Source organism: Emydura macquarii, unplaced genomic scaffold, assembly GCF_026122565.2.
Source record: "Emydura macquarii macquarii isolate MOO-44397 ecotype Brisbane River unplaced genomic scaffold, CSIRO-AGI_Emac_v2 contig_71, whole genome shotgun sequence".
Lineage (NCBI taxonomy): Eukaryota > Metazoa > Chordata > Testudines > Chelidae > Emydura > Emydura macquarii.
Window position 1 is genome coordinate 1,476,952 of NW_027130208.1, and position 10,814 is coordinate 1,487,765.

Genomic DNA, 10,814 nt, shown 5'->3' on the forward strand with positions numbered 1-10,814 from the left:
TACCCCTAATCATTTTAGTTGCCCTTTTCTGTATATTTTCCAATTCCAATAAATCTTTTTTGAGAGGGGGCGACCAGATCTGCATGCAGTTTTCAAGATGTGGGTATACCATGGATTTATAAAGTGGCAATATGGTATTTTCTGTCTTATCAATCCCTTTCCTAATAATTCCCAACACTGTTAGGTTTTTTAACTGCTGCTGCACATTGAGCGGATGTTTTCAAAGAACTACCCATTTGCCTTCTCTGTGTGGTTTGAGTATCTCTACCATCTCCCCTCTTATTCATCACTATTATTTTCTGTCTCTCTTCATATGAGACCCTTGAACAGCCAAGTTTGGGGGTGGCTATTTGATGGGGAGGCAAACCCTGTTCCCCTCCCACAACAGGAAACGAAGCAGGGAACCTTTGTCAGGAATGCCTCACATAATTTTTCTTGTAAAAAGTCCACTTTTGTGGGAATCCCCTTGTAATGCAGGAGTGGACGATCGGGGTCCACGTTAGGAGAACTGAAGAAACTAATTCCTGTGCCAGTTTGTTGTTGGTCCATGTTGCGGTGCAAGCTGATGTTTTCTTTTCCAGTGACACCAGCAGCCAATCCCACCTATATCCCCCTCACCGTGGAGTCAAACCATCCCTCCGGCACTCAGCGCTGTTCCTTGGGAAATGCTTTGTCTCAGCCTGGAGTAACCTGTCAGCTGCACCTGCTCTGCTCCCGAAAGTTGAATGCACCAAGCTGGCTGAAGTTGTTTTAAGGCGGCTGGTGCTGGCTGGGTGTTTTCTCTCTGGCTAAGGGCCCGTTCAACCCCGGTCACACAGGCCCCTCTCCAGGTCTTGCTGCCCGAGCTAGTACCTGGCGACCCGACCCCCAGGGCGGTGCTGGTCCTGGGTCGCTAAGGAGACAAAGCTGCCGAGGTAACGTCTTTCGTTGGACCAGTTTCTGGGGGCAAGAGCCACGAGCTCCAGGGCCACCGGGCGCCTGCCTGCTCTGAGGGCAGGGCCTGCACCGCTGCTGGGCCAGCGCCCTTCAATCCTCCAGCAGGGCCCAGGGAGGCGAGGCCAGGCCAGGCCCGGCCCATGAAGTCGCCTCAGCCTCCTGCCTGGCGCGCGGGCGGGCTGACAAGGCGGGAGCCCGCCCAGCAGCAGCCACAAGGCCACGGGCGCGTGCACAGCGCAGGCGGCGAAGCCGTTGAGACAGTGGCGCAACGAGCACGCGCCGTAACCGCCCCACTGAGGTGAGGCGAAGGGTCCTGCGCGCAGAGCGGTCTAGTCCGGCCAGCCCGCGAAGGAGCTCGGAGCTGCTATGGCAACAAAGGCGCCGCCCTGCGACTCGCCCCTCCCCACCCAGAGCCCAGCCCCTTTCCCTGCCTCTCAATCACCGTCTGTGCCCGCTGGGGCTCCGTAGGGGGCGGGGCAACCTCGGTGCCCGCCATTGGCCACGAGGAGGACCTGGTCGGTGATTGGCCAGGGATCCACTCCCCGGCCCCGGCCAAGCTGAGGGGGAGGGCGGAGAGCGCTGCCGGTGGGTTTGAGATCCGCTCTTCAGGGGGGCCGGGCCGTTCACTCCCCCCCCCCTCCCAGGCTGGGCGGGCCTAGTGAAGGCGGCGAGTGCCCGTGATCCCGCAGCGCCCCCCTCCCCCCCCGACCGTAAGCGGGCTCCGCCGGCTCCCGGGCATGGCGGAAGGGCCCCGTTGGCGCGGAGCCACGTCCGAGCCTGCCGCTCCGCCGGCTGCGGGCGGGGAGCCCCGGGACACACGGGCGCGGCTAGGCTGTGAAGCCCCCTCGGCAGCGAGCCGTAGAGCCCCGGTACTGCCCCAGCTCTGAGACCCCGGCCACCCCCCCCCCCCCCCCCGTGCCGGGTTGGCGGGCCCAGGCTCCAGGCGCGGCGGGAGGGAACGGCTACAGCTGTCCTGCAGCACGAGCCCGAAGCAGTTGATCTGGGCTGTGGGACCCTGGCCTGCCCTGTCGGGTGCCAAAGAGATGCTGCTGCCGCCTTACTCACTCCGCGTGTACCTGTGACACCGGCCTGTGGTGCCCTGAGTCTCGTCTCTGGTCCTACCACATCCTCTGCTGTTGTGTTTCACCGCAGGGGCCCAGTGCGTTGCTAGTATGGTTGACGTAGGCGCAGGGAAGGCGCCCAAGCCTGCTGCATTTGAAAGGATCGTCTTTAAGAACGCTTCCGAACACCACTATATGAAGATCCGTTTGTAAGTTCAGGTTTTTCCCCAGAAATAACTTTATACAAAATCCATTTTAAGATTGATTGAGTTGAATAATGAGTCTGGCTAACAATATTGTTGTTTCCAGAGAATTTCAAGAAGGTGGAATTAGATTGAATGCTGCTCATTTCAAGCAACTTATTATTTCAGCACTGAAGGAGTTACACGGAGAGGTATGAGATCATTGGCTGTGAATTGGACTGTTGTACTTTTTCTGAATCCCTTATAAATATAATTTCAGAGATTTGAGGGTGAGGGACAGAAGCAACCATTATGATCATCTAGCCTGAACTTCTGCATAATAATAGCCGAAGAATTTCATCCAGTAATTTATGCATTGAGTCTATAATTTTGGTTTGAGTTGCGCCTCTCTCTTAACTTGAAGACTGCATATAATGGAGAATCCACCACATTCTTAAATACAGTATTCAGTGACTGCTAATTTTTAAAACCATTATTTCAAATGGAAAGTCCAGGAGAGTGTGCTGCTGAAGGGCAGAGCCTGATCTTTCTGTACCTTAGCCCCTTGTTCTTCAATTACCACACTCTGATTATTTAAAAAAAAAAAAAAATCCGTAAACTACAGGTTGCTTTTAACAGTGGTAGTAAATGTTACAATTCTTCTGTTTAAGTAGGCGAATTATATGAAAATCCTACTTTACTTCAGTTCTGATGTGTGTTCAGTGTTCTGAATCCTGAAGTTTCTTGTGCCGTGTACACGATTCATCTGACTTAACATTAATTTTAGCAGGACAAAGAATTTTGATTAATTGATTTCTCAGTGTGGAAGCTGTGATGTTGGAAGATCTCAAACTAAATGATCAGGCTGGGTCAGTATGTAGATGGGGTCCCTTCAAAGAATAATCAAGCTGATTCCAGCTCCTCCTTTCCACTAGAAAATATTATATTCTCCATATTAGATTTACTAATGGAAAGTCAGAGCTGAAAGCAGAAAGGGTGGCTTAGTTCATGGGGCATAAACAGAAAATTTTAATTTGTTTTTTCCTATTTCCCTTCTGCCCACTCAGAGCCCTTCTTTCTCCACCTTCTGCTGTTTCACAGACTTTGGCTCTTATAGTAAGGCTTCTAGTTCAGTTTCTTGAATTTATCTCCTAGCTTAGCTTCCATAGTCACTTCGAAGCAGTCTGGATGCTTCTTTAGTGCTAGTGGATACTTCCTGGGCTGGGAGTGAAAACAGCCATTTTCCTTAAGTCCTGCTATCCGTGTTCCTGCTGCAGTAGGGCTTCTAAAGGAAAATAGCAGAAGGCAATATGGCCTACTGGACTGGGACTCAAGAGGTCCTCTGTTTTATTCCTGGCTCTGCCACTGATTTGTTGGGTGAAGTGGCGCAAATCATTTCATCTCTGTGCCTGACTTTTGCCAGCTGTAAAATGGTGATGATGATGCTTTCTTCCTTTGTAAAGTGCTTTGGGATCTGTGAATAAATAGGGCTATATAAGAGTCAGGTATTACAAGATGCTCTAATAATATTTTCAGTTGGAGAATATGGAAATTGGTGTTAAAGCAGTGAATGGCACTGATTTAACAATAGTGCCCTATTTGTTCACAGGTTGGTGCAGCCTTGCCTATTGATGTCTTAACATATGAGGAAAAGACGCTGTCTGCAATACTAAGAATTTCTAGCAGGTAAGACATTGATTGCATATACCTTGCAAGTACCAACACAGAAAAAGTAATTGTGTAAGATATAGAAATAACCTAATTTGAAAATAACTAGTTTACAACTTCTGATTTTTTCCCTATCAAAATTAAGGAGAAAATAATAATACCTCTGATTTCATAGAAATGTAGGACTGGATGGGACTTGGAGAAGTCTTCAAGTAAAGCTCCTTGCACTGAGGCAGGACCAAGTAAACCAAGACAATCCCTGACAGGTGTTCATCCAGCGTGTTCTTCAAAACTTCCAATGATGGGGATTCCTTGGAAGTCTGTTCTAGTGCTTAACTACTCTTATAGTTAGAAAGCTTTTTCTAATAACTAACCTAAATCTCACTTGCTGCAGATTAAGTCCATCACTACTAGTGCTACCTCCTGCAAACAGGAGGAACAGCTGATCACTGTCCTCTTTATAACAGGCCTTAATGTATTTGAAGATGCTTATCAGGTCCTCTCTTCAATCTTCTTTTCCCAAGACTAAACATGCCTGGGTTTTTTAACCTTTCCTCATAGGTCAGATTTTCTAAACCTTTTGGCCTGTTGCATTCTTGTGTATTGCTGGGGTGTATGTGAATGACACCTAGTGGTCATTCAGGAGTATTTGTTTCTAATTGCACTAGAATTTCAAGATACACCTGGGGGGCACCTGGCCCAGAACTGGTAGAAGCTTCATCTTTAACTGATGAGAAAATCCATTGCTGAAGGAGAGAGCTTTTTCACTCTCCATTATCAAGTGGCTGCTTAAGAGGTTAGATGAGGACACTTATAGCCGTATTGGCCTCTAGATATACAATACTGTGCCATATTAATTCTTGTGCTGCCCTCATCACCATGGTATCTGTGTCTCTCTCAGGAGTGCATTAAATGATGTGGTTTATTCTCTCTTTCATCCTCTCTTCGGGGAGAATTGTGTGTAGAGTAGTGTTTTTTGTTTTGGATTTTTGAATGTATATACTGCTACATGTTAGAGAAGGCAGGTTGAAGAATGCGGCTGGCACCTGAAGTAGATTGAGGTGAGCAAAACTACATGATTCCTCTCCATTTTAAAAAAGTACGAAGTACCTTTTTAAAGTATGAAATCCAGTAATTGGCCTTTTAGAGCAGTCTTTACATCCCTATTATCTTGCAACATCTAGTACTGTAAGGTCAGCCTAGTTTAGATTCTAGAAGTTAGAGGAAGGGAATTGAGAATTTAGCTCTAATTCTGACTTTGTCACCGACTTGCTCTGTGACCATGAGTGAGTTACTTAATGTCTCTATATTGGTGTCCCCATCTGTAAAATGAGGGTAAGTGAGCAGCTTTATAAAGTACTTTGAGACTCCTGGATGTAAAGCACTAATTTTCTCCCAAGTTATCATATACTACTAAGAAAAATGTTAAAGCATGAGAGATCAAAACAGCAGTAAAAAGGCAGACTAAGAAACCATCTCAAGCACAATGCATTTCCATTGGCTTTTGGGTTTCAACAATTTTCTGAATCTGACCTTAAAAATGTGACTGGTCCAGAATAATTGAAGTGACACTATAGTCTAAAAAGTGACTAAGGTGTGTAAACATCACAACTTCTTGACAGATCTGCTTCTTGTGTATAGTCCTATCTGCTGCATTTCGTTACAAAAGTAAGTGTTTAGTACTTGTTACATCTTGCAGAGCTAATGCAGGTTAGAGAGAATTGGATTCTGTTGTTTTTGCATCAGCAGAATTGCTTCCTAAATTCCAGGACCAATCAGTTATACCTGTAGTCAATCAGTTGAAGGCAGTAGGGTTGCCCAGGTGACACTGAAGGGAAAATTTGGGAAGGGAAAAATCTCTTACAGGTGATCATGCATGATGCAGAACAGTGGTTTTCAACCTGTGGTCTGTGGACCTCTGGGGTTCTGCAGACTATGTCTAAGATTTCCAAAGGGGCCTGCATCTCCATTTGAAATATTTTAGGGGTCTGCAAATGAAAAACCACTGACTTAGAAAGAACCCAGCTTGATTTTGCTAGGCTGAGTATGCAGGGCTGGAGGTTAGACTAAAACATCTTTTTACTTAAAAATTGAGCAAACTTGATATGTATTGACTGAAATGATAAATGTGTATCCATACAGTGTTCCTATCTTAAAACAAAATAACCAGTTATGGATGATGTAGTACTGAAATCAATATCTGTTGTCCTTTGCTATGGGAGGAGGTCTGGAACAGGTGGGAGATTAGGCCCCTCAAGATGAATGGAAGCTATTGGGGGTGGGGAAAGGAAGGAGACTAAAGGCACAGGAAGAGGGGTTCAAGAAACAGGTCCAGAGAAAAAGGGTTTGATAAGGGCAAAAACCATGAGCACCAACTGTATTAAATACTTCAAATCATAGATAAGACAAATTACACTGAAAGGTAATTGTGACACAAACTTGTTGCCAGAACTCAGTGATGGAAATTACCAGCTGTTACGTTCAGTTGGGGGTTCATTATTCCTTCTGTTTAATATATTTCAATTTAAGCTGTATACATAGCAGGAAAACCTTTCAGGCAGGTGAATCCTAATAATATATTTAATGTTGTCATTATTTAGCGGCCTTGTCAAGCTGTGGAGTGCTCTAACACTGCTGGGCTCCTACCAGAACAGGAAGTGTGCCTTCAGAGTGATACAGGTAAAGCCCAGGGGAACTCGGGGATCTGCCTCCAAATTTTAGTCCTCTTTAGGATTAATGCGCCTCTTCTTTGTAGAGACATGGTTTACCTGTGTTTAAAAACTGATCAGTTTTTTTAGAGTAAATACCCTTAAGGATAGGTGTGAAACAGACTGAGAGCTTGAATCAGTCCCTCTCATAATTACTGAAATTCAGTCAACTTAAATTGTCATGTCCATGTCTCTTTATACTGTACGGTGCTTGTAACAGTTACCTGCTGTCATATCTGGAGTTGTCTGAGAGGAAGTAGATGCTGGGAATCATCTTTCCTTTTGGGGCCCATATAGATGTGATCTTGTAAAACTAGATGCTAGTGTCTGAGTTCTATCACTTTCCATATCTACTGCAGTGAGATCAGGACTGATCTCTAACAGATTTTTGAGGAAACTAATTTCCATGACAGTTTGTCCTTGGCCCCCATCTGCATACAAACTTGTATTTTTTCCCCACTGATACTCAACTGATCCCACTTGAAACTTCATTGGAATTGAACTCCAGAGCCCAATGCTTGTTCCTTCTGAAATACTTTACTTCTTCTGCCAGTAACCTCCAATAACCTGGGTCTGGGAAATGGAGTTGGTCTCCAAGGGGATAGTTGAATAACGTGGTTGTCTTAAATTGTTCTGATTTTCCTTTACCTGGGGGAAACTTAAGTTTTAGGGTTTTTTTAAATCTTGCTTGCTGGAAACTGTTTAGTTGTGTGTAAGATGTTTTCATAATGCTTCATATTTTTTTTTCCCCATCAGACCTCTCCATTTCTTCTTGCGTTATCTGGGAACAGTAGAGAACTCGTATTGGATTGAATACACAGGAGACACAGTTGGTTGGGTTATAAGAAGCGGAAGATGCTCAAGATGTTGGCACTCCTCAGACCCAGAATTTTTGGTGGGGATTTCAAAACAACAACCCTGACAAAACCAAACATTACCAGCTCATTGCTCAGATCTCCCTCCCTTCAGTGTTTACATATACAAGTTGGAGACAAGGCTGAACTTACTAAAGCCTTCACACAGAAGGATGTTGTTACTTTTGCTAACTTAACTGGGGACACAAACCCACTGCATTTGAATGAAGACTATGCAAAAAGAACAAGGTTTGGGAGAACAATTGTACATGGAGTTTTGATCAATGGACTTATTTCTGCAGTTCTAGGTACTAAAATGCCTGGCCATGGTTGTGTGTTCCTTTCTCAGGAAATTCACTTCCCAGCTCCCTTGTACACTGGAGAAGAAGTCTTAGCTGCAGCAGAAGTGAAGAGACTGAAGAGATCTATTGCGTACATTTCAGTATCATGTACTGTTCGGGAAAGTGAAAAGATTGTTATGGAAGGGATAGTGAAAGTCATGGTGTCTGAAGGACAGAACTCCTGACTGCATGGTGCTTTATTCTATAATACAGAAGTATGGGTTTTTTTTACATATGATATTTCAGTAAAAGGAAGCCTGCAAAAAAACACGTTCAAGGACACCGCTTGCTGTCAATTTTGAGAGCTACTGTGCCTTGTAGGTGAGAGAGAGAGAAAATATCACTTTTGATGGAAACAAAGATCAATATGACCCATACTTACCTTATGTCTATTACCATCCTCTGCAACCTGGATTATTCTTTTTCCTTGCTTAACTATCTGTCACCAAAATAAACACCACTGTTTACTGGAACCTTTCAAAAAGGAATGTTTACTTCACGTAATGTTCTGGAGTTGGTCAAGAGATTCTTGTCACCTGACTGGTAAACATGGAGCCAAGATAAATATAACATATTCATGGAGCAATGTAAACCATTTATCTAGTATTCTCCTGGTTTCTATCACACAAACATGCCACATTTCACGTGTAGTCTATGTTGAGTTTTGAACTCTAACTCAGTTTGAGGTTCTAGATGTGGCAAAGAGCCAAATCTCTCCCACTCCCTTACTTATTCAAATTAAATGAACTGAAGTCTAAGCCAGGACTACTTGGGTGAATAAGGCAAGGAGCATTTGGTCCGTATAAACATATGCCATCCTCTCCTGACTTACAAGGATAAGATTTGTGAAGTCAAGTGATTATTCAAACATTGTCTTTATTAAAGTAGCTCCATTGTTTTTCACATTAATGCACTGTTGCACTTCATTTTTGGGCGAATGGATTTTGATTTAAGGCCATCTTGCTATACAATAATTGTCTGTGTAAAGGTCTTAAATAACATCCTGCCAATGCTAAATTACAAACTAAATGGCATGTGGCAACCTGTCAGAAATGTAAGAACTCTTAAAACTAAATGATAGAGAACTTTACAAACACGTGGCTAAACATGATGGATGGCTTTATGAGCTAACCCTTTCTAGTCCAGAATTGCTAATTGTGTGATCAAACTTGAGCCTTGCTATGCTTTGGAAAGAGGGTAGAGAGAATGGAGTGGAAGTGGATTAGGTAGGTCTGTTCTTTCAGACAACACACAGAGCCAAATGTGCATGAGGGAGACAGGCAGAGTTGGAGCATTTCAGAATAAACCTCGTGTAAACCTTAATTTTCCTTTACAAGATACTTATCGGCCTGCTGGTACCATAATGTGTGAGCAGCCTCTCAGACGTTAATATATTTATCCTCTCAGCAGACCTGTGAGGTAGGAAAGAGCTATTATCCCCATTTTTCACATAGGAAGTGAGGCCCAAACAGACCAGGGGCCAGATTTTTAAAGGTATTTAGACATGTAAAGATGCAGCTGGGTGCTTAGGCACCTATCTGCACCTTTCAATGTCTAATACCTTTAAAAAACTGGCTGTGACTTGCAAAAGGTAATACAGGACATTATGTTAGAGCAGAGAATTAAACCTGGGGTCTCTTTCATTTTTGTCTTGTGACCGACTATTATCTCTGGGGATCTGTTTAAAAACGAGAGACTAAAATAAACTGAAAAGAGAACAGGGCTCATCAACCAAGCTGGTAATTCTTCTCCACCCAAGCATTAATGTGTACTCTATATCTGCACTGTTTTGCATCAGATCCTTTTAATAGCCTTTCAGCCTGTGTGCATGCTCATCACATGCATAAGTATATTCTGAGAATGCTTAAAATAAAATTGGTAGCTGATAATGTTGACACTGATGCTGTAGCTCCTCAGATACAATCACATTCAGCTCCTCAAACTCCTTTCATCATCATGGTAGTCTCATTTTACAGCTTCAGGGACTCTGTGGGCCCTGACAACAATCACAACACACCCTCTCTGCTGTGAAGGAGAACTTAAAAATTAGGCTTTCAGCACTAATGACCTTGAGAAACTAATATAAGTGTAACCCAAGCCTTACTCATTTCAATCATAAATAAGCTGTGCTTACTAGAGTTGGTTTACACTTCCAAGTTAGTTTAACGTAGCTATATCAGTCAGGAGTGTGACAGACACCCTTGACTGACATAGCTATGCCAACACAACCCTCAGTGTAAATGTAGCTACACTGATGGAAGAACACTTCTGCTGAGGTAGCTGACTTTGTTCCGGGAGGTGGTGTATGTTCCTACACTCATGGAAAAACCCCTTCGGTTGGTGTAGTCTGCCTCTATACTATGGGGTTGTGAGGCCATAGTTACGGGGATGTAGCTAAGCCAGTGTATTCTGTGTGGTGTAGACACAGACTAAGCTCTGGAAAACCAGTGCAGACTAAAAATCATTCATATTATGGGGGTGCTGGGAGAAAATACTGCCAAAGCTACAAGGCCTGTAAAATTAAATGAAGATCCAGATTCATTATGGTACATATGGGGAGGCCTTAAAGAACTCCCAACAGAAGAATGCAGAAAAGTACTACTTTAATTGCTGCATGATCTGACACCAGAGACACTGAAAGAATTCTGGTGATAGCCCCAGAGAGAGGTCTAATCTAAAAAGGATTTTTGATATTCCCAGATCTCTAGGCAATACTGTTGCAATGGAAAGAATTTACAGTAATTCAGACAGACTTCACACATAACCCGTTTTGCAAAAGTGGAAGGTCTGTACTATAGAGAGTACAGTGTTATTTTAAGGATGTTCTTTTGGCCAACAAACTCCAGGGGAAAATTAAACTAAACAACTGATGACTAAGTTGAATTCAAATTGGCTATTTCATTCTTTATGGAGTAGCTGTGTAAAGTCTTGTGTTTTAAAGTTTGGATTCAATTAAAAAAAAAGTTGCCTGTTTTTCTTGTCATCGAGACCCTAACTTCTGTGATAACTCAATGTGCAAATGCTCTAATTTTCTTCTGGCACTGTAAGTGCATGGTTATTATAT

At 43.7% G+C, this 10,814-nt stretch overlaps 2 protein-coding genes across 3 annotated transcripts; both read left to right on the plus strand.

Annotated features, from left to right (window-relative positions):
• Nucleotides 1–1,447: 1,447 nt before the first annotated feature.
• Nucleotides 1,448–7,446, plus strand: RPP14 (ribonuclease P/MRP subunit p14). Of its 2 annotated transcripts, none has more exons than XM_067541120.1 (6): nt 1,448–1,521; nt 2,089–2,206; nt 2,307–2,391; nt 3,789–3,865; nt 6,448–6,526; nt 7,312–7,446. In XM_067541120.1, the coding sequence occupies exons 2-6, from the start codon at nt 2,109–2,111 to the stop codon at nt 7,366–7,368; spliced, it is 396 nt and encodes a 131-aa protein (XP_067397221.1). In that variant the 5' UTR covers nt 1,448–1,521; nt 2,089–2,108; the 3' UTR covers nt 7,369–7,446. The 2 variants fall into 2 exon arrangements, with proteins under 2 accessions (XP_067397221.1, XP_067397229.1); XM_067541128.1 differs by lacking the exon at nt 1,448–1,521 and adding an exon at nt 1,610–1,805.
• Nucleotides 7,411–10,814, plus strand: HTD2 (hydroxyacyl-thioester dehydratase type 2). The gene has a single exon (XM_067541108.1). The coding sequence runs from the start codon at nt 7,411–7,413 to the stop codon at nt 7,933–7,935; it is 525 nt and encodes a 174-aa protein (XP_067397209.1). The 3' UTR covers nt 7,936–10,814.

What these genes read in the sequence shown, in the direction of transcription:
- RPP14 (XM_067541120.1), top strand. Translation starts at nt 2,109, where the DNA reads ATGGTTGACGTAGGCGCAGGGAAGGCGCCCAAGCCTGCTGCATTTGAA. An exon ending in TGAAGGAGTTACACGGAGAG is followed by an intron (nt 2,392 to 3,788) that starts GTATGAGATCAT and finishes ATTTGTTCACAG; the next exon opens with GTTGGTGCAGCCTTGCCTAT. An exon ending in GTGCCTTCAGAGTGATACAG is followed by an intron (nt 6,527 to 7,311) that starts GTAAAGCCCAGG and finishes TTTCCCCATCAG; the next exon opens with ACCTCTCCATTTCTTCTTGC.
- HTD2 (XM_067541108.1), top strand. Translation starts at nt 7,411, where the DNA reads ATGCTCAAGATGTTGGCACTCCTCAGACCCAGAATTTTTGGTGGGGAT.